Source organism: Botryllus schlosseri, chromosome 4 (assembly GCF_051294905.1).
Source record: "Botryllus schlosseri isolate E-star chromosome 4, Bs_hap1, whole genome shotgun sequence".
NCBI lineage: Eukaryota > Metazoa > Chordata > Ascidiacea > Stolidobranchia > Styelidae > Botryllus > Botryllus schlosseri.
The window spans coordinates 17031176-17055212 of NC_137239.1; the positions used below are offsets into that span (position 1 = coordinate 17031176).

General features: G+C 41.5%; 3 protein-coding genes across 4 annotated transcripts in view; 2 read left to right on the forward strand and 1 right to left on the reverse strand.

Annotated features, from left to right (window-relative positions):
• LOC145438251 (uncharacterized) overlaps positions 1-2861 on the forward strand; it is a 107208-nt gene extending 104347 nt beyond the window's left edge. For both annotated transcript variants that reach the window (XM_080315638.1, XM_080315636.1), the window contains exons 6-7: positions 2094-2236; positions 2545-2861. In XM_080315638.1, coding sequence (XP_080171764.1) covers positions 2094-2236; positions 2545-2799 — 398 coding nt within the window. In that variant the 3' untranslated portion in view covers positions 2800-2861. The remainder of the gene's footprint in view (positions 1-2093; positions 2237-2544) is intronic.
• The window catches only part of LOC145438243 (peroxisomal multifunctional enzyme type 2-like), a 364670-nt gene that overhangs the window by 322480 nt on the left and 18153 nt on the right, over positions 1-24037 (reverse strand). The gene's annotated exons all lie outside the window — the stretch shown is intronic.
• On the forward strand, positions 15763-19721 carry LOC145437136 (uncharacterized). The gene has a single exon (XM_080314300.1). The coding sequence runs from the start codon at positions 16568-16570 to the stop codon at positions 18209-18211; it is 1644 nt and encodes a 547-aa protein (XP_080170426.1). The 5' UTR covers positions 15763-16567; the 3' UTR covers positions 18212-19721.

A 24037-nucleotide genomic window follows, 5' to 3' on the forward strand; every position in this document is an offset into this window, starting at 1 on the left:
AAAACACTGCTTCGATACTATCGCAGTATGATTTTCTGAAATTTGTATAGCACCTCATCAAGGGTCGGCAACCTACGGCCCGCGGGCCGGATCCGGCCCGCCAAGCGAAATCGTCCGGCCCGCGACATCATAATTAGTTATCACAAGAATACGGCCCGCCGTTTCATAATGAGTTTCAATTTGCAGTGCAGCAGCACTCCTTGGAAAGAATGCAGCATTGCTATCCTACATGGTATTAGTCTATTGTTACGCAATAAAACGAAGGTGGTTGAAGTAGGAGATAAAGATTGTCTGTAGAGTAGACTACATCAGTAGGCTACTCATCAATCGGGTGTATCTCGCAACCGAAGGTGTACCATACTTTTCAAAGGGTTTACCACTCTGATGGGGTGTGAAAATAAAGGTGTCCTTCCTCTGCTTGCTGGAATCAATCAATCAATCGTTGAGTTATATTTTTCATCGGAACAAGTCATACACAATGTGCAATGCGATGTCATGAACAGATAGGAGGATGTCGAACGACACGCAGTTGTGATGCTATCATTCTAACATCCACCTCGGCCTAGAGTGTCCGATGTCACAGTTCTATTCGATGTTGATCTTTTTGAAGCCGCGACCCTTTCTACTAGTTCTTTCCATTCCTAGTGAGTGCTTTCTTTCTTCTGTCGGGTCATTTTCTGGGCTTTTTTGTCGCCGTAAGAACGGCGACGGCGGGGGAAAGGAGGGCAGATGAACCTCCGACGGGAATCGAGCAGGGTCGCCAGATTGGTAGGCGCTTCATCGTCACCACTATACGCTATGCCCCCCGCCAAAACGCTTGGAACATCTCAGACGCAATGACAAAATCTCAAACTGACACTGTTTAATTATAGATAACTAGCCTCCGTATAGGTTAGTTTATTTATAGTTAAATTCACCAGAAGGCATTGTGCGCCAAGACAACAAACCTGAATAGTGTTTTGGCCAAAATGATGAAAACTGTTTATATGATTTGGTCTCACAAACTAGATCACCAACATTTACGCCAGATAATATTAGAAGCAGAGAATTAATATGGCGATGTCCTGTATATCTGCTATGTTGGAGCATTAAGTCGAGCAGCTATGCTTGCACGAGTTTAAGAACTGAGAAATGAAATATAGCAACTCTCCTCGAAAATATAAATATTGACGACTCATAATCTTGTAATCGAAAATGGTTATCTAATCTTGCTTTCTTTGTACATTTAACGTCACATCTGAACAAATTGAATTTGCAACTTCGAGGGAAAACAGCTGAATACATGAGATGTTGAGGCGCATTCGAAACAAATCTGCGACCCTAGGAATGTCAACAACACAAAGAAATTATGCTCACATTCCTATACTGGAGGAGAGAAAACCTAGTACCAACACTACATTTGTAGCTGTGATGCGAAATTTAATTACTGAATATTCACCCGCTTTCCCTAGATTCCTTTTCTACAAAATAAATTCCGACTATTCAGTAACTCCGTTTAATGTGGACGCCAATAAAATTGCCTGAAAATTTCAAATGGGCTGTTTTGAAATGTGATGCAGTTGAATTGAATGACAAATTTCATACAAAGAGCATATCGCAGCATTACTTTACAAAGAGTACGTTCTTGAAATTGGTCTTTATCCCAGCTTGACCAACAATGCAAAAGAAATTTCATCGATTTTTGGTAGCACGTACGCATGTAAACAATAGTTTTCTTTCAACAATGAAATTCACGAAGAGCAAGCTAAGATCACTATTTCGGACGCCCATTTAAAATATGGTCAGATTCTTGTTTCATCTGACTTGTTACCAGAAGTTGAAAACGTTCCACAAATCAAGCTGCGTCAATTGTCACATTTATTCTGCGTTGTTGAAGTGTAAATAAATGTGTTTGGTTATTGGTATGATTGAGATTGCAGCAATGTAGGATAATATACCGAAGTGACCATAAAATATAGTATTATGAAAAATTCCGGCCGCGAAAAAGTTCTACACTCGAAATTTGGCCCGTGACTACCAAAAGGTTGCCGACCCCTGACCTACATGATACAAGTTGAACATCAATTATGCTTTACGTTTAAATCGCTTGTCAGGAGCTTCGTATTTATACGGTGCTGAATTGAGGGATTCAACATGGATGCATTCACTCTTCGATCTTTCGGATACCGAGAAGAATTATCTGCGACTAAATTCCATGCCTTGTGCTGTCTGTCTCGCTCAGCTCATGATAACCCAGGTATAACCATGATACAATAATATAAACGATAAACTCTTGTTGATATCTCCCGCTGATATTCTGGTTATGATTTTAGTCTATACTTCTATTCCTACATAATAGTTCCCGGTTATTGTGGGAAACACCCTCCATATAATACTCATACTGTTTTACTTCCATGAAAATTCTACATCTACTAGTAGCCTACGTGACTCAAAATTAACGAATTCACTTTTATTGCTACTTGAGTACAAACGATGGCGACTTTGACCGTCTCAGTATTTAACCTGATATTTTCAGCCTACACATTTACACATATATGTTTTCAGATAATGATTCCCGGACGTAGTACCTGTCCCAGAGGCTGGACGTTGGAATACAAGGGATACATCATGGGGGGTGGACATAGTGACAAGCACGCCAGCAAGTTTATCTGTGTTGACCAAAAGCCGCAGGTCGTACCGGGAACGAATACCGACGAGAAAGGCGCCAATATTCAGATGGTTGAATCACAATGCGCATCGCTGCTTTGTGAGCCCTTCGTGGCCAGCAGAGAACTTCAATGCGTTGTATGCACCTATTAGCTGTTGGTTGTATGTTAGCATATAAACCTGGAATACAAACCGCGTTATGCATATTCCTACAAGTGGGTATTTGTGAGCCTCGAATTAGTATATCTAAGAATGCACAATCCCAAGCATATAATTGCTTATGCTTATGATAAGTATAGGGAATAAGGTAATACCGCATTTGCCACTATAGTGAAAATATCGAGCCGTGTAGGCCTACTAGGCCCGATACATTTGAACTAAAAGTAAAATAAAAGTCTTAATATGCACTCCAAGGAATAAAATCTGAAACATCTGGAAAATAGTTGGTAAAGTTTCGATATAGTACCAATAGAATTCGCAGAAAAATTATGCCTGTGCAACATCAAGAGCTGTTATATCGGATTTGCTGCCCAACTGTAGCCTACAATATGACGTATTCGAGGTAAAAAATATGTAAATGTATATGAAAGTAGGCTAAATATACTTTAGCAATTGCAGCATTTAAAGTAGCATATTAAAACATTCACTCCATAGTGATACATCGTGCTATAGATTTCGCAAACCGACAGTGTGGTATATGTAGGGTTGCATTTAAAACAAATGGTTAACACTTTGTTTATAACATGTTAGCATAACAGACATAAAAACGGGGAACGTTTTCGCGTGCGTCTTATCAATGGCAATCGGAACGATAAAGGACATAGAACAGAGTAGACAGATTCAAAAACAAATGGAAATTTAGTAATGTTATTCACTGCATGAATTTTCTCATAATGCCGACTCAAATAATCAGGGCCAAAACAGCACGTCGTCAGCGCGCCCCCTAAAAAATTGGTCTCGCACCCCTATAGGGTGTCAAACCAAACTTCTGCGGGGCTTGGTCCCCCAGACCCTTCACCGGTTTATACGATTTTACCTCTTTTTCTTCTTTGCATCGCATATAATCGTGCAAGGCGCGAAACATTTATAAATACATGATTAAATCTGTCAATATCGGGAATTGCATATATATTGCAACATTTTGTCATCCTCTCTCTGATAACGTAATCGGATTTACCGGTAAAAAAGAGTGAGGTGCTGTTTCAGAAAATCTAGGACCCGTAAATAACATTTAATCATATTCGGGCGGGCCCGTTGGTATAATGACATCGTTACATGATGTTATTTCGTAACCTCCTGTCTGTTACGTCAAAAGATATTGAAATCGCCCAAACGTACTAAACTAAAAGACGCACACGATTTGAAATCGGTGTTTTTCACTAGCAAATTATTTTTCTCTGCGGGAAGGTGGGATTCAGTTTGTCGGAACATTCGCCCTTCGCCGACAGCCATTTAGGTGCCTATGTACAATTAAACATATATGTAGTCTATACATATCGAGGTTTTCGCTCACCACAAGGGTAGTTCTTTACGGCCAAGGTTTTCTCGCTGCCGGTCGTTCTGGCACACTTCTCGGAGTCGCATGTTACATGGCCTAAAACTTCATATGTGTTGGTGCGTCGTGGCGCGGAATTGGCCGATGCCGGATATTTTTTCTTGGGGTAAGGGTGTACCCAATAATCAAGATATACGGCAACATTATATCGCGTGTACCGTATCAAAAAATACTATCTAATTTATGTTCATTTCACGGAATTTCACGGTGGCTCTGCGGTGCGGCAGTTATGGTCCTGAGACCTGTTCGGTGCTTACCATACAAACTAAAATTACCTGTTCACAGCTGACTTCAATAAACAAATAGGCTATTAGTGCTCCAAATCTTGTTGAAATGTCGGCTTTCGGTGCATTTTTCATTGCTTAACATAACATCGTTGGCGAGTGACGATCACCGCTAATCACGTGCACTGACTGCATTATTTTACGAATTAGGATTTGGAAACGTATGTCGCAGCAGTTTAAAGCACAGGCCTGGCAAGTGGCAACACACAAAATTTGAACTTGAATATGGAAACACTGACTTTTAACATTAACTGTTGCAGCATTAGTTGCTATATTGGCTTTATTCTGAATCTGGATCACTCACGCGACGAAGGAAAAGCATTTCCGGATCAGTTTATACAGTAGATTTTGTCCACATATAAACATTACTAAATAGATTAGATTTTATAGTCTAAATTCCAAGGAACTTCTCGCGTCGCAGAATAGCGTCGCGGGCTCACAAGACCCAGGTCTGGTTAAGCTATATCACTCGTAAATAGTTGGTACAGGCTTAAATTATATCGAATGGATCTGTTGGTAGATTGTGTACAGAGGTGGTCAAAGTAGTCAAGAAATCTACTCAAGTAGAAGTAGCGACGAAAATATCTACTCAAGTACGAGTAGAAGTACTTCCATAAGCAACCAAAAACTACTTGAAGTAGAAGTAGAATTGACTGACTTTAAAAGTACTCAAGTAAGTAAGTAGTTATGAAAACGATCCTAATTCGTTCACAAAAAGGTGCAAATTGAACTATCCGATAGGTGACGAGCTTGATTCATATTGATGCATACCAGCAGGTATCCAATTTTCGATAGCATAAGTATTCGTCCACATCATGGGATAAAAATGATAGTATTGATATGGAAATGTGATGCTGCGATGTTTTCTCGAACAGCACGTTTTAGAAAATAGCATGGTATTATGGCGCCATTTCCCAAATTATAAGGCCCGTAGTTTAGTCGAAGAGAAATACGGAGGTTGTTGTTGTTTATTAAAAAGAAAAATTTGGCGCTTATCAACTGTTGGTCTTTTGCACCACGATCAAGAATTGCGTGATAAATGAAAATCAGTCAATCATGGAGTACGTATTGGATAGACATTTTTTAAAAAATAGCATTTCAGGAATTCGAGAATATCAAGAATTCAAGAATATCAAGGCGAGAAAAGGGAAATTACAGAGCAGTTAGAAGGAACACATTCACGGCTATTCACAAATAACGGTTGCAGGATAACACATGTTCGATTGTAAAAGGGATGATTCGATACTCCATGAGGATAATTTCAAGGCGGAAATCAACATTCAATTCAGCACATTTAGCAATGAGGAAAGTACGGCGGAAATCATATTTTGAGCAGTGGATCAAAAAATGTTCAGTGGTTTCAGGATAGCGACAAAGAGAGCAAAGTGGAGATTCCACTGAACCTATTCTAAACAAATGGTTATTCTGACGACAGTGGCCGGACTGAAGACGAAACAGGATGCTTTCTTCCACGCGGTTTCTACGTGCCGGCGGTTTCGCAATGGATGGATTAAAAATTCTATAATGATGTCCGTTGTCGGATGCTTGAAATTCTTCGTCCCATAGAACCAGACAATGCCGCTGCATGATCTTCCGCACCTCGGGTTTCGATAATATCGGCCGATATTGGCCGAATAGTTGAATGCCGTTTTCGCTGGCCGGTCGGCTTCCTCGTTTCCGCTTATCCCGGCGTGCTCTGGAACCCATAAAAATGCCACATCGATACTTCGCTGTCGTAAATCGAGAAGAGATGAGAGAATTTTCTCAACCAGTCTGCAGTGTTAAATTAGAGTTGCGAATGCAGAGTACAGCACTGGAGCAGTCGGACATGATCAAGAACTTATCCGTCGTCAGAGAACTTCTGGAGATCCAGTTGACAGCCCGTTGGATCGCGAAAGTTCCGTGGAAAAAACAGATTGCTCGCTATGGCAATGATGAGCTTCAGATACTGCGAGTGACGGAATATAAAAAGCAGCTCCTCCAACGCTTGATTTGGACCCGTCGGTATAAATCGGAGTGTATCCGGCATAGCGATCGGCCACATGACTCCAACAGATCTGGTCGAAAGATCCGGATACATCGCGGGACGAAGACTCGTGCAAAAGTGAGAGGTCAACATGTGGCTGGGGCAGAAACCAAGGTGGAATAGATGGAAAGTGATATTTGTCCAATATAATGCCGTCAAATAGCGACGATTTCGTGAGCGCATTGAACGTTCGAAAGTTCGGTCTCGTCATACTGTAGATCTCATGCCAGCAGTCTTGAATGAGATGTTGAACGAATTGATTTCCAGGCTCTTGGTTTAAAAGGTGACATCGATAGTTCATCGAGATTAGAAGGTATCGAAGATGAAAAGGCATCTCGTGACATTCGGCCTGGAGCACACATATCGGCAGGCCGTGTTATTTTTGGCATTTCAGGAGTCAGATGCCAAAACTGCCAAAAATAAAAATTTGAAAATGCCAAAAATAAGCAATTTTTGGCATATGCCAAAAATAACATGGCCTGCCAAATAGTGTATTTCTTTCATGGTGTTGTGTTAACAGGACCGCGTTACAAGCGAGAAGAGCGTTTGTGAAAGGCAGGTTTCTTAATCTGGGTCCAGCCCACCCATTAGGGATGAAAGCATGGTGTCCTAAATGGTTTGGGCACAGCGAGAATGAACGGCTGACTGTATTTGGTTTACGTCATACTTTCCATTTGTCCAAGGCAATTTTACGACCATTTTTGATCGGCTTGTCGAGCACTAAATTTGATAAAACGGGTATCAATGAGAAGCTGCTGCAGTACTGATTATTGAAATATAAATTATATTCTGCTCATGGAACTGGAACCCCCAAAATCAACCACGATTTTTGCATTGTGATCGAGTTGAACATTGTGACGCAACAAACTGTCTGACTATTTCTGAGCTGCATATAGTCTCGTTTTGCCAGACAGTCTTGTTGCATCAATGGTCTTGAACAAGCTAGCCTTCCAGGACTCTTCCATGTGAGTTGGTAATATTGAAGCCACCTGAAGTGACAAAAGTCCTCCGAAAAATCGTTAGGTTTTTTCTTCTTATTATTGTTTGTTGGCACTGATTATACGTGGATGCTGCACATATTGTGGTGTCTTTTGACAAACTAGCCCAAATAAAGCGTTTTTGTGATTAATTCGAGGCTGAAACTATCTATTTAGAGGACGATGCCAAAACTGCCAAAAATAAAAATCGAAAAATGCCAAAAATAAGTTATTTTTGGCAGTTTTGGCATATGCCAAAAATAACACGGCCTGCATATCGGGGTACTAGTCATTGCATTGGTACAGATCCGAAGGGCCTTATTCTGGTGGTGTTGTATAGGATACGGTGTAAACACTTTGCGCGATTAGTAAACGTTATTTAAAAATATGGTGGACCGTAAAGATGCCATATTGTGTATTTATTTCCAGAAATTAAAGGCATTAGTACACTTGCTTTTATACTGCAACATGTATGTTATCCAGACAAAAGAACTGATAATAATTATAACTCAAACTCAAAGTATATGATACTGGGAATTGAAAGTGAAAGATAAATACTATTTCTAAAAGAAGAACATGTATTTCATGTTTTTAGTCCAGAAAATTTCAAAGGTGGTGTGCTAAAACAGCTCTAAAACTAAAAAAAAAGTCAGAGTGCACTTTTCCAGATTAGGACACGCCATGGACAATGGACATGCTAGATTACGATATAACAAGTAAATGCTAGATTGCGAAACATCAGTTTCAAACGTTATGATGAGCCATATATACTGAAATGAAATATTTGATATGGACGAAGGGCGACAAAGTGGTGTGAACGGAACCACGCTAACCCTCCACCTAAATTATATTCACCGATACTTTCGTGAAATTATACTGGCCACTCCGCATCCAGCACTGCGCGCGAAGCGCGACGAAAATTCTGGGCTTTACTAAACTTTTATGAAAATTTAATGTTGATACTCCGTAAAAACAGCCCCGAAATTCCTCATGCTATCTTCTTGATCTGAAGATTGAACTACTTCTACTTGACAAACTGAAAATAGCGAAAAGTAAGTAAGTAGATAACAAAATATTACGAAGTAGAAGTAGAAGTAGCGAAAATCAGATCTACTTGAGTAAGTACCAGAAGTAGAGGAAAACTACTTAAGAACTTCGAAAAAGTAGAAGTACTTCGTTACTGACCACCTCTGATTGGGTATTGCATAATATAAATTTGTTCCAACTTGCTGAGATTTCACATTCTATCATCTATTTGGCGGACAGGTACCGACGGGCCTATAGTAATTCTACGTATATGCGTGCCATATACTAACCCCGTTGAGCGTGCAATTAACTCGATAATCGTTACTAGATTCATAATCAATAGTGAATCACTCTGTACTTCAAACATCTTGCAAGATGCAATGGCTATAGAATCATGCCTCGAATTTCGAAAATTCGAGTCAACTTCAAAAATCGAATGACTTGACTTGACTCAAAATGTGTAAATACCCGAATTGACTTGTGACTCGACGATAGTGAGTGACACTTCTATATTCGGGTTACGATATTTTTGTGGGACGAATTCCGGACGTTCTTTAGCGTCCACTAGCGGATTTCAAAATGAGAGCACATTGTCGATCGATATGACGTCACACCAGCAAAGCTTTGTCTATCGACTAGAGGTGGTCACGATCCGGTACAGGATGCGGTATGTGGTTGTGTTGTAAGTTGTAACCAGGCCCGAATCCACATTTTCATCCCCTAGCTCCTGCCCATATAGACACTGATCTTGGCCCACCGGAAGGTAAACGATGCAATAGGGATGGTGTGAACCTCAGAAAGGTTCAGGTTCGTGTGAACGCGAACCTTTTTCAAAGGTTCTGTGTGAACGCGAACGTGAACTTCATGACGTCACGTGACGTCATATTGCTAAATCCAACCCTATATTTCAGTGAAGTGATATATATTAATGTACGCGATATGTAGCAAAGACTTGTGCTACATAATGTCATAATGCTGAAGTAGGCTACATACCGACTTTTCAAACGTCACCAAATGTATCAATTGAAGCAATCGAATGATATAATAATCCCACGAAATCAATATCTTCCGTTGCTTTGCCAATAATTTCGACGAGTACTTGCAAGGGAATATGAGCTTACGCCTTTACGGTCTAGGTAAAACCGGACAATGTATTCGGCGTTTGAGTGTCGCTATGTTGTTATTGAGCAGAGTGTAAAACGGGTATTAGCCTACCCTATTAACAAGTTATACAGCAATCGCCAACACTACCCCAATCGCATGGATATGGTATTTATGATACAATAAGAATATGAAATCGAGATGGATCCCGTACGCTTGCTAGATTTTTTACATCACACCGATAGATATCAATTTCGTTGATTGGTTGAATATAAGCATCATTCGCTGACTACCTATACATGTAGCGTATTTGGCTCTTGATGTTGTGTGATTGCGGGTCAAGCTCACAGCAGAGAGTCACTATAAATATTCACAAACAGAATGCTGGATATTTCGAGCAAACTTTTGCAACGAAGCAGGTAAAATTTTTGAGATTTTCAACGGGCATGCTCGTTTAGTGTTGATTTTTTATGCTGCCAGCGCCATGCATAGAGAGGCCGAATGCAATAAGTTTCAAACAAAGGTGTTATAATGACGTGAAAATTATAATATGAGAAAAAGGTTCACAGTGCAGAACCTACCAAAGTTCGTTTGTGAACGTGAACCTTGAAATTTCCGAGGTTCACACACAGAACGCGAACGTGAACCTCGAACGTTCAAACCATCCCTACGATGCAACTTCAAGGGGCTTACTAGATGCATCTGTTCTATATGCATCTGGTCGTTAAGTGATTTCCATGAATTATGTCAATAATATTGGTTCTTCCGTATATTACTGTAGGGGAGATGTGGTACCGATGGATCAAAAATTGCAAAATGATCTCTGGCCCTCAAATCTTCAGCCGAGAATAGTAGGGATGGTGTGAACGTGAGGTTCATGTTCGCGTTCTGTGTGTGAACCCCGGAAATTTATAGGTTCGCGTTCACAACAGAACCTTGGTAGGTTCTGCACTGTGAACCTTTTTCATTTGTTACAATTTTCATGTTATTACAACATCGTTGGTTCAAATTTATTGCATTTCAACTGCAGACCACTCTATGCATGACGCTATAGGCATAAAAAATCAACACTAAACGAGCAAGTACCTTGACAATCTCAAAAGTTTTACTAGCTTTGGTACAAAAGCTTGCTCCAAATATCCAACTTTCCGTTTGTAAATATAAGTCTGCTGCGAGCGTGACCCGCAATAACAAAACATCACGATCGAAATAAGCTGTGTAGTCAGCGAATGATGCTTATTTAACTAATCAATCTAGCAGGCGTATGGGGTCAATCTTGACTACATATGTTTACTTACATTAAAACCAAATCGCTGCGATTGAGGTGTTGGCTACTGCTGCATAACTTATCAATGGGGTAATATCGGTAGCAAGTATATAGAAACCCGTTTCACACTCTGCTCAATATCACTGTAGCAATACTCAGACGCCGAATACATTTTCCGATCTGTCATACGAAAAAGGTGACTCGAGTCTGACTTGAGTCAAGTCATGACTCGAGTCATCCCAATAGTGCTACAAGGCTATATCTGCATCTTCCTTGCCCGACGGCATATGCACATTATGTACTCATGGTATGCATCTGCATATACGCAGATCGTGTGTATGTATATCATGAGTCGGTGTATATACCGCAAGAACACCAAGAACAAAAGTAAACTACGTCCCTTCCTTCCCTTATATTCCCTGGTAAGTCCTCGTCAAAATTGTTGGCAAAGCGACGGGGGATATTGATTTTATGAGATTATTATATCATGTGATTGCCCAATTGAAACATTTCGTGTCGTTTAAAACGTCAATATGTTTTTCAGCATTGTGACGTAATGTTGCCCGAGTCATCGCTAGGTATCGTGTACATTAATATAGGTTATAGGCTATCATTTCATTGAAGGATAGGTTGGAATTAGCAATATGACGTCCCGTGACGTCATGAGGTTCACGTTCGTGTTCACACAGAACCTTTCAAAAAGGTTCGCGTTCACACGAGCCTGAACCTTTTAGACTTTAGAGGTTCACACCATCCCTAGCAGAATAGCATATCTTTTGCTGTCTCAACACTTCGACACAAGCTCTACCTATCGCAGACATTTACATGAATATCCGCCTTTTCAAAAAATATTTAAACGTTTAAAATTTGTTGCTCGAACGTGTCATCGGTCCCCACGCGGTGGGTCCTATGGCACACGACCAAGGGACCTATGATACATACGCTCAAAAACTCAAATTTGTCACTTGTTTTGTTGTGTACTATAAGCTAAGCTACAGCGAGTCAATGAAGAATGTTTCGTCGCGACCTTCAAAAATAAAATAGATTATATCAACTCAAATGTTGGCATAAAATCATGTTTTGATTCACGCCTGAATTTACAAAATTGTTGCCACATATATATTACCCGCAAATCGACATTTTGACTTTCAAATACCTCGTAATAGCGATAAAACACCACTGGTAACTTTGATTTACAGCCTATATATATGTAGGCGAGTTTCTGTTGTTAATTAATTAGTTGGTCCATCTATTTTGCTTGATTTGGCTATGGTACCATAGCCCCCCCCCCCCCCCATAAATATTGTAATTGACTTGAAAATAGTCCACTAGAGAATGGTATTGATTTAAAAAATATGTGCCATTATATACCCTGATACAAGCCCTATACTTCACATCAAAAATTATGGTGGGTTTGTCAGTCTGAAAGGTGATATAGAAAAATGCAAATGTCGATACAAATTTACTTTACACTCCCTAAAACGTAAATCATTCGTCACGGACCCCATAACTCACGCAGGTCGTTTTTTTGCATGTGAGGGAAGATTCTGTCAGCATGTAATTGCAGACAAATTCACGGAGTGTAATCATGGAATTATCATGGTGAATTTTTCAGGTATTTTCGGTCCCAGTGATCCATCGGTATCACATCTCCCCTATATGTTTTGACCCTCTCTCCGCCCACATGATCTAGCGGTAGAGCTGCAGGTTGAGGATGATGACTTCGAAAATCCAAGAAGCGTAATTGTACATGTACATCATCATCATCATTGGTTTATTAGCAATTTTATCAGTTCAATACACCACAAAAATGCGATACAATGAAAAGACAGGAAGATTTCGAAGCGACAAGGAGTAGTCTATGGAATCTGACACCCACCTTGGCCTAGGCGATATAAAGAGGAGGCATGCACACTGAATGAAAGTAAAGAAGATAGTATAGAAGAAGAATGCGACAAGAAATAGGGCGGCATGTCATGGGAAGCGAGATCGATAGGTCAGTCGTGGTCCGGTAATCGTCAAGTCATGTTCATGTCACACTCACACCGACAAGATTATTCAACAGTCCCATGCCGGTGCGCACTGCACCACTAAACTACATAAACACCGCACATCCGGTGGTTTCCAATTCGAATATGTTACGTGGCCGAGCTCAAAATTAGATGAGTTGAGATATGGTATTCTTTTTCGCCTGCACCATTGAGACGCTTTGACGACGGAGTTGCGATACGGCCCCATGAGGTCATCTAGTCTGCGCCCCCGTTTTTTCTCCTCCATGCTATCCGTGATTGCTGAGCGCCTAGCAGGATAGCAGCGGATACCAATTTTCGAGTCTTGGTATGACCCGGCCGGGGATCGAACCCACGACCTACCGCTCGAGAAGCCGGACGCATAACCATTACTAATTGAAGATCGGCACATTGGCCCAGCTTACTCATGGCCTATTTTTGGAGCTGATTAGGTTCAACATCTTCTCGAACCCCAGAATGAAGGCAAGTACCCCCGTTTAGGACCGCTATCTTTGAATAAAGCATCCAAACGGCCTAAACCAGTGGCTCCCAACGTGGGTGATTTGGCGGTCTAGGGGGGGGCGAAAATAACGAAGCGGGCGATAAATGCTTTAAAACGGCTATATTGGAGTCAAGTGGGAGAAATGACCATTTTTTTAGTCAACTCGCGTAAATTTAGCTGTAAAAGTGTAATTTGGAGGTCGAGCCTGAAAAGTTGACATTTTTTTAGTCAACTCGCCGGTGATTACTACAGTTTGTATGGCCATTTTTCGGTTCCCAATATTTGGGGGGCGATGATCGGTGTGGAGCTTGAAAAGGGGACGATGAGTCGAAAAAGGTTGGGAACCACTGGCCTAAACCGACTCTATGGATATACCGTTATCTTGTAATTGCGATTACAATAAGACTTATTTTTTTTATAAATGAATGTTATTTTTATGTATTTTTGATCGCAGTTTTTGCGAGGGTGGTAGTCCCCATATTAAAACCAATATATGTGATACTAAATCGCGCGCAGCCCGAAGAAAACTTTCATGTAGCATAAATCTTCCCAAAACTAATATTGCTTTTGTTGATTTACAAAATAATGAGCTTACTTCAAGCCTTCAAAATCCCGGACACTCAGACATATTTTAGAAATTCCTCCCTAACGCAGTTTTAACAGTGAAATACCTGACATGTCCAGGAAATTCCGTAGGAAGGAAGGAAAGGAAGGAAAGGACGTAATTTATTTTTGTCCTTGATGTTTTTGCGGCATATACACCGACTCATGATACACATACACACGATCTGCGCATATGCATACCATGAGTGCATGATGTGCACATGCCGCTGGACAAGGAAGTGCAGATATAGCCTTTACGGCTTTCTAAGTCGTGCACCACCCCTCCATGCTATCCCAGTAATGCATGAGCGCCAAGCAGTGAAGCCATGGATACCAGTGTTACTAATCAGGTCATTGGTCTGACCCGGCCAGGGATCGAACCCACGACCTACCGATCAAGAAGCCGGACGCTTAACCATTACGCTATCTTGTCGGTGTCGGTACGTATGGCAAGTGGCAGCCCTATGTTATATACAGTGTTCTCTGCATCTACCTATAGATAACTAACCTACGGTTAGTTATCTATAATCTACCGCACTGGCACATGTTCAGACTGAAGCTATAGTGTTCACCGCTAATTCTCTATGATATACTTGAAGCGCGAGCTTACTGTAGCGTGTAATTTATCGAAATTTTCAGAACAGGTGTATTTGCTAGTGCTACGGCTGACGTCTGCTGGTATGTTCAAGTATCTTTTTAGTCGTAGAATCAATCGACTCAGCCAGGCAGACAGGTTGCCTTTAAATTCTCCAAATAGCATTTTTATAGGGCTATCATATTCTGAATTTGAGACTAGGGTCAATCAAGGCGCGCACTAGAATCATACGGCGTAATATCGTAAGCCGTAAGGACCAAGGACGTAAGTCACACTGTGATTTGAATGAAGTAAAGTATTCACTTTCAGTATAATCTACACCAGGGGTTCTCAACTTCCCTCGTATAACGGGCCGCATTTTCACACTAAAAGACGCCGCGGGCCGCAGAACTTTATCACCATGTATTTGTGAACCACTACTAAATTTAGGCTACTGTAGCCTATTTACCAGTCTTATACGGGAATTTAGTACGTTTTTATGCATTTTAAAGCATTAATGGAGAGCGTTCGTAAGTTTGCAGTTGCTGTTTTTTGTAAGGATATCTATCTTCAACTTCAAGTGTCGCAAGTAGTTTTAAATCCCTTCATGGAGCGCACATTCTATTCGTTGCCATGTTGGCATGTGTACCCTTCAAACCCTTCCACCAGAGAACCGAACTCGCTGTTTCAATGCGTGTCGCTGTTGCAATGCGTGAGAGAGAGCAAGGATAAAATTACGGTGACATTTTCGTTGCAGAGGTCATTATCACTTTGAGCTCTCAGTGCTATAAGAAGTCGGACTTTCGGGGACATTTCTGAGTAAACCAATCAACTCTTCCCCTTTCCTTCCATGACTGGAGCCTTACACCAATAGTTACAGAAGTCAGCTTTGTCATATTGATGTTTTTCACTGGTCCCCTTCCCACGTTTGCCCAGTCAGCATTTCCTCTGGAAATATGTCCGTCCACTCTGATAAAACGCACCTGGATAATTAGGCTAGCTATGCAATGTGTGTGCACTGTGCAGTGTGCACTGTGTGCAGTCGATGGACTCGTCCAATGCTAGGCTAAAGTAGTCTATGCGTGGCAACGTGTTTCAAAACATGCGATAAAAGATCGACTGAGATAGCTGTTAGGCCTACTCTTCTGGTGACTGTTGAGTGTTGAATCAGACAACTGTAGCCTCGTAATTTGCCAGGTGATATTGAACTTGCTGCTAAGCTCCGGAAACAGCGAATATTCGCACAGTACGTTAAATTTTTATTGAAGTCACACATTCTCTAGCAGACTCTTCGGGTTATCGATATTCCAAGCAATTATGAACAATGCGTCTGTCACGTCGTCGGCAATTTTAAAAATGCCTCGAAATATGGATTGCTGGGCTTGACACCAAGCTAGCAACGTTTTCTCTAAGATCAGGCGTTAAACTATCGTGCTATCATTTGAAGCTTCTAGGCTTTGTTACAACAACGGTTCTTCGACAAATGTGACACATCGGTCTTCCATAACGATACTGTACCAGTAGGTATTGCGTTCATATTGAAAGATGTCGCGGGCCGCAAAAGAATCGTCTGCGGGCCGCGGGTTGAGAACCCCTGATCTACACAGTATCTTTTTGCACCAATATGGTAATGGATAAGATGTGTGATGTGGTGACTCGCTGAATGCGTAAAGGTTTGCTTAAAAGGGTCCCCAGGTTAGTAAGGGTTAACAACCACCAGACCAGACTAGAATTAATTGATAAGCGGTTCTGTTGCTTTCATCCCCTCATATCACGCTTCACGCACATTGTAGAATGCAATACATAAGAGACAATGCGATATAATGTTCAGATAAGAGAGGATGCATGGCCTATTAATTCATGATGTAACAGTGCTTGAATGAACAGCATCTTTCAGAGCTCTGTCTTTTGACCTTTTCTTGCTCCTTTCATTTTTAGTAAAGATGCTTTGAGTCGCCATTACTACAATCTTTCAGTTCAGGTGTTTACGTGCTAAAATGTCTTTTATTACACCCGCTGAAAGAGTCGCACAGTTTCCCGACGAGCTGCACTTGCGTAACGGGGGGCAGTTATGGTGCATTTGGTGCGATCGAGAATTGAACCCCAAAAGAAAAGATGGAATAATGGACCACTTCAAGTCAAAAACCCACGTCAGCAACAAACGCGATCGTAAAAACGACGCAACTGATCACTCGCCGGCGAACGCAACGCCCCAACATGATTCAAGTCTGAGGAAATTATTCGAGGAATCCGACAGTGACAGCGACACTTCATTCGAGGGCTTTGATTCTCCTTCGTTAACCAAAAAGAAAGAAAGTAGCGGAGACCACTCTCCTATGTCGAGCCTCGATCTCACAGATGACGCGAGGAAATCAGGACGACAACGTAAAAGACCAGCAAGGCTTAGTGAGGATGTAACTAGCGTAGGAGGGATCACAGATCAAGCCGCTTTCATCTCTACGATGGCAAAGAAGAGGAAGATAGAGTCAGACGAGTCTTCGAATTCATCGCCGCCAATACGAGTTCGATCAATGCCGATAAAAAAACAGTTGAGCTACTCTGCGAGAAAGTCCGACTCGTCCCCACCGCCATCTCCCGTAAAGAAAGGGTCATTGAAAATGAAGATCACCAAAAATCCAGGCAAGCAGGCCGATGGTTACGGGAGCGCGGAGAAAAACGTGAAAGTCGTCGCGAAACCTGCTTCCGGGAAAGGCCTCAAGTTGAAATTTGTGTGGAAAAAGAAGCAGACTTCGAAATCTCACGACGCCGGTAACACGTCCAAGAATTCTGAAGATATGTCGCAATCGGAAGACGATGATAAAGCCCGAAAAACGGAAACTCCCGTGGCCGGAAGCGATTTTAAAGGGACTGCTGAAAAAATTACAAAAACACCAGATAAAAAAATTACTCCAGTAAAACGTACCGAGCCAACCCCAGCAAAACCAGCTGCCAAACACAATAAACCAGGTACAGCAAAAGAAACAAAGAAAAACTTGGATGTTCCGGCTCCGAAAAAGACTAAAAAAGCATCCGCTACCGGTGACGACAGGAAAAGAAAAGTGACCGCGTACATGATATGGGCGAAGCAGATGCGAGAGAAAATCACGAGGCAGTATCCAGGTCTGGAATTCGCAGACGTGAGCAAAAAGCTGGGCAACATGTGGAAGAGAATGCCCGAGAAAGCCAAGCAGATGATAAAAGTACGTAATCTAGCGGGCGGGAACGCGCGAAACGCCAGCCCCGCCACGCCACCCAAGAAGGGCGGGCGGATGATCGAAACAGGACCCCGAAAACAGCAAAGTAGCAAGCAAATTTCTGCGGCGCCAACGCCCGTCTATGCCAATCCTGAAAGCACGATGAACAAAGAGCTGTCGCGCCTTCCGCCACCTTCTACCGAGCCTCTCGATTCTGCCGCGTACTTATCGCTGCTCGGAGACACGTTCAGCAATCTCAGCGCGAAGACAAAATTGGGGTCGCAAGTGGTGCAAGGCGCCGATACGGTGCTGCTGGACAGTCTGCTTTGCGCTATGGTACCGCTGATGGCGCTGTTGCGGCAGATTCCGGAATTGAACGATTGTATCGAGCAGTCAACGTTGAGAAATTGTTTTTCGAACATCGCTCATATTGTACCGGGGCTGTGAATGTTGATTTATAGGCCTGCGAAAATGCAGGCCACTGTTGGTACAACTTGTTACGATTGATACTCGAGTAGAAGCAGGGATTTTCCTGCATTCTAGCCGTAGTTTTGCCAAAAAAAACTGAATGGGAAGTAGTTTTAAATCCGTAATTATCACTTAACCCTAGAGTAAGTAGGCAAAACTTGAGTAGCTTATGCTGAAGAAGTAGAAGTAGTTACTGACCACCTCCAGTGCAGGTGCTGTTCCAGAATAATTGTTGTCGCATTTGCAGTTTCCATATCGACTATGAGACAATGTCCTGTGCAAGTGGCGTTTTGTGATGTGGAGTTTTGAAGTCGTTGATAAAATTCAATCATTTTTATACTGAAACCATGATTATGACCAGGGTGACTCGAGTCATTTTTTTAAATGCGTGAAATGACTGGACTCGAGTCAATTTTTGTATTGACTCGACTTGTACTCGAGTCATTGTGCATGACTCAAACCGAATCATATGACTCGAGACTATAGGACGGTTAAGACAGACATTTCATTGTAGAATAGTGAAGTTACCACCTTATTGGTATTTCGTGTATCAGGCCTGATACTTGGAAAATAGGCCCAGAAACTGTTACGAAAAATTACTATATTATGAATGCGAGCCATTCTATATCACTCGAGCAGAATTGAAAAAAGTGGATTGAACTGAAAACCGAATAGTGACCATAATGACTCGGGCTCGAGTAAAAACACTATGACTCGGACTCGACCCTCTACTATCTGTCTTGACTCGGTGGTGAATTGAAAATGACTCTAGTCAAAACTATAAAAGTGAGATTGACTTGCGACTCGGAACCCTGTGACTTGGTTACAACCACCCTGATTATGATCGATGCATTGTGCTTGAGGGATTTGGAATGCGTGTTTGATTGCATGACTTCCACTAAGCTGGAGCAAACACACTGTTACGGTCGTGCAAGCTATTGTACATGCAGATCCTACTCTAATCCAAAACGCTTGGCTGAATGGAAGCGCCATAATTCAGAGCGGAGATTCAGACCTTACAGTGTATATTACTGTAATATTCCTGCTTTCTCACATTGCACAGATTGACTTTGTTGCGTATAAAACTGCAATCATTAACACCCGCCAGTTTTGAGTCACTGTCAATGTACATATGGTATATTTGTTGATGAGTCTGCAGAACTGCTCACATTGGGTGAATGGGTTTTTCGTGCGCAAAACAACTGATACGGGAATGAGCATTAGTGTTGATTCCACCGTCTAGTGCAGACATGGCGGAACATGATATCCGTTTTATCAGAAATAGTTTGCCGTTGGGTTTTCCTGTTTGTTTTTCGTTCTGCCAGTGAATGTGATCTTTATGCAGTCGTTGTTACGACGCCTGTTTCTCAATATTTCATTGTCGTCGTCGACAAAGCCTTAGGAAAACTTTTGCTGTATAGTTCCACATATCACATCAGCGAAAATGATATTTTCATAAATTTTTGTAAAATACAGAACCTCAACTTTTGTTGCTTGTGAAATCTTGTGCATTGGCTGAGAAAAACTACATCTGTGGACGCGGTATTCGTCGAATTGATGTGCTGAGCTGTGTAAATGTAAGCAATTCGCCACGATGTACGGATCATGGGAAAATGCAGTTCGGATGTGTTATATATTGAACTGCCTCGAGTGTGGTGGGCCAAATACTTGGAAAAACCAAGTCTAACTGTGCTACCTTTATCCTTTCAAAAACACGTAAGATTGCGATATAACTAGACTTTAGGAAGGTGTCCAAACGATATGGAATAGTATCTGAAATCGGTCACTCACCTGGGCCTCCTTGGCGATGTTAATGGCCATGCGCTCACACGCTGATTCTAACGCAACAGAAAAAACTCTAGATGAAAACGAGGTGACATGTATTAGAAGTCCAGGTCGATGGGCTATATAAGATCACAAATGTAGGTCGTGAGCCGGCAATCTCGAGCGCTGATGCTCACTAAGGTAGAATCTGCTTGTGTTTTGACTTGAATGTGGACAGTGTAGATCAGTGATTCCCGACCACTGCTCTGAGATCCGCATGCGCCACATCTTCGGGCTCTGATTGGCCTCTAAATATGCCACAAAAATATAATAGACGACAGTTGTTTGTTTCTGTGAATAGTTATAGTCAATTTCTGTGTATGAATGCTAAAATGAGGGATATTAGTTATGTCTAAAAGCAATCCAAAGCCGCTACTAAAAACTGGGAAAGAGAATTCTTGCAGACTATAGCGCAGTGGTTCTCAACGTTTTTGTATTCGCGGACCCCTTTTGTACCGTCATGGCCCCCCGCGGCCCCCAAGGTTTTAGTTCAAATTTAGCTCTATTATCGGGCAACCGCCATCTGTCCTATGCAAATAACATCATAACCTACTATTTATGTAAAAATTCGGAAGACTTTTATTATTTCAAAGTAATTTTGTAGCTAAATCCATTTGCACAAAGATAGGTGGTGGCGAATGTAATAATAACGCGCAACGCTTCCGACACCTTTGAGTATGATTGCAACAAATATGACACAAAAATTGAGAAACAGATTTTGAGTGAACATATAACGTCCAGTCTAGTCATTTCTATTTAGCAATTCGTCTTTGAAGTTATTCTGGAATAGCGGTTATGTATTTCACAAAAGAAAATGGATTTTTGCAGACGAATTTTTTCCAAAATTCAAAAAAGCATCTCTTAACAGCAATACCGTATGTTTTTATCAGTAGGCTATTGGCAATTTTGAGTTTGCACAGTAGAATATTTCATCTCAGACGGTCATTCTGTTTATGTGAGGTATGAAGTTTTACCGAAATCTGCCAGGTGATTTCAGTAATTAAAACAACAAAAATTAGTTTATCAACCATTTTGCAAATTTGGAGGTTTCGCGGACCCCCGGAAAATGCTTCGCGGACCCCTAGGGGTCCGTGGACCCCCGGTTGAGAAACACCGCCCGTGCGTCATACTCAGCATGGGTAGGGATGGTGTGAACCGTTGAAAGGTTCACGTTCGTCTGAACGCGAACCTTTTTCAATGGTTCTGTGTGAACACGAATGTGAACCTCATGACGTCACGTGTCGTCATATTGCTAATTCCAACCCTACATTTTAGTGAAGTGATAGCCTTACAGTGTACACACAATACCTAACGACGACTCGGGCCACATATAATGCCACAATGCTAAAGGACGAGGACTTGCAAGGGAACGGTCTAGGCCAGACCGGACAATGTATTCGGCGTCCGAGTATTGCTACGTTGATATAGAGCAGAGTATACAACGGGTTTGTAATACTTGTTACCGATATTACCCATCAACAAGTTATACAGCACTAGCCAACACCCCAATCGCACGGATTTGGTTTTTATGATACAATAAACATATGAAGTCAAGGTTGCCCCGTACGCCTGCTAGGTTTTTTTTTACATCAGACAACGATATCAATGTCATTAATTGGTCGAAAAAGCATCATTCGCTCACATCCTTCGTCCTACATGTAGTGTATTTCGCTATTGATTTTGTGTGATTGCGGGTCAAGCTCACATCAGAATAAATGTTCACGGACGGAAAGCTGAATATTTCGAGCCAACATTTGTAACAAAGCAATTTTTGAGATTGTCAAGGTGCAAACTCGTTTAGTGTTGATTTTTTCTATGCTGCCAGCGCCATGCATAGAGTTGTCCGCAGTTGAAATGCAATAAATTTCAACCAAAGCTGTCGTAATGAAGTGAAGTTGTAACATATGAAAAGGTTCACAGTGCAGAACCTACCGAGGTTCGTTTGTGAACGTGAACCTCTAAATATCCGAGGTTTACACACAGAACGCGAACGTGAACCTCACGTTCACACCATCCCTAGTGAATACCCGCCGGATAACGATATATCTTGAGTTCTGCTGTTCATAGACCTAGTGTATCTGTGAAGAGTAAATTTCGACACCATTATAATAACATCAAAATAACGGCTCATAGTTAAGTATAAATTGCAATATGTCCAATATTACTCAGCGTATAATCTGCCGCACACTTGTGCATTAAGTGCTGGAGTGTGTGAAGACTTGAAGAGCTATCGCATAACGACATATAATATAGTCTGTTGTATTTATATATATCATTGGTTGTACTAATGATATGAATTTTCAGTATATTTCAATGCATAGCACCAGAGGTGGTGAAAGTAGTCAAGAAAGCTACTGAAGTAGAAGTCAAAGTAGCGAAGAAAAAATCTACTCAACTACGAGTAGAAGTACTTCTTACATAAGCAACCTAAAACTACTTGAAGTAGAAGTAGAATTGACTGACTTCAAATCTACTCAGGTAAGTAAGTAGTTGTGAAAACTATCGTAATTCGTACGCATGGACTGCCAAAAGCTGCTAATGGAGCGAGCTATGCGGAAGGTGTAGAGAGCTCGATTCATATTGATGCGTCGTCCCAGGAGCTGCCAATTTCTGACAGAATATGCAGTCGTCCACATCATGGGATGTAAATGATAGTATTGATGTGGAAATGCGATACTAATCCATTGTGTACTCGAGAGAGAGAGAGAGAGAGAGATATGGTATTCTTTTTCGCCTGCACCATCGAGATGCTTTGACGACGGAGTTGCGATACGGCCCCATCTAGTCTGCGCCCCCGTTTTTTTTCTCCTCCATGCTATCCGTGATTGCTGAGTCTTTGGTATGACCCGGCCGGGGATCGAACCCACGACCTACCGCTCGAGAAGCCGGACGCATAACCATTACACTATCTCGCTCGAACACCCCGTTTTAGAGAATATCGCGGCATGACGCGCTCCTCCATATTATAAGGCCCGTAGTTTAGCCGAAAACCAATAAGGAAAAGTTGTGTAGGATACGGCTTCAGCACTGTGCGAGATTAGTATACGGTAATTGAAAATATGGCAGATCGTAAAATGCCGTATAGCGTATAGCTTTATTTTCGGAAAATGTAAGGCATTACTGCCGCACTTACTTTTTCACTTCAACATGTATATGTTCTCCAGACAAAAGAACTGCAACTATAGTTAGAACTCAACGTATAAAAATCGTAATTGAAAGAAAAATACAAATACTGCTTTTAAAAAGCGGAAAATATATTTCATGTCTTTTGTCCAGAAAGTTTCAACGGCGGTCTGCTAAAACAGGTCTAACGTTTAAAAAGAGTCAAATTCCACTTTTTCAGATTAGGACACGTCATGGGCTGCTAGGTATAATAGGTAATTATACTAGATTGCGAAACGGTAGTTTCAAACGGAAGGGGGGGGGTGAACGGAACCACGTAACCCGGTATCTAAATTATATTCAGCGAGAATTTTGTTAAAACATACTGGTCACTCCATATCTACTCTGCGCGAAGCGCAACGAAAATTCTGGGTATTGCATGACTTTTAGAAAATTAAATGTTTGGTACTACGTGAAGACAGCCCCGAAATTCCTTAGCCTATCTTTCTTGTTGGGGGATTAGACTACATCTACTTGACAAACTGAAAATAGCGAAAAGTAAGTAAGTAGTTCACAAATTATTACGAAGTAGAGGTAGCGAAAAAAAAGATCTACTTGAGTAAGTACCAGAAGTAGAGGAAAACTACTTGAGTTCTTCAAAAAAGTAGAAGTACTCCGTTACTGACCACCTCTGCATAGCACTCGCTAATCTGTGTCTATATCAATGCTAAAATAACCGATATATAATCTTTATAGAAGTCTATGTACATGTACATGCTTTTGAATGAGCTGGATGGTGAGATGCAGAGGTACCCAATTAGGCACCTTTAAATTTCCGTTACAAGTAGCCTACTCGAGTGTTTCATGCGGCTCCATAGG

Excerpts from the sequence above, each read along its gene's own strand:
- LOC145437136 (XM_080314300.1), top strand. The coding sequence starts at position 16,568 with ATGTCTTTTATTACACCCGCTGAAAGAGTCGCACAGTTTCCCGACGAG.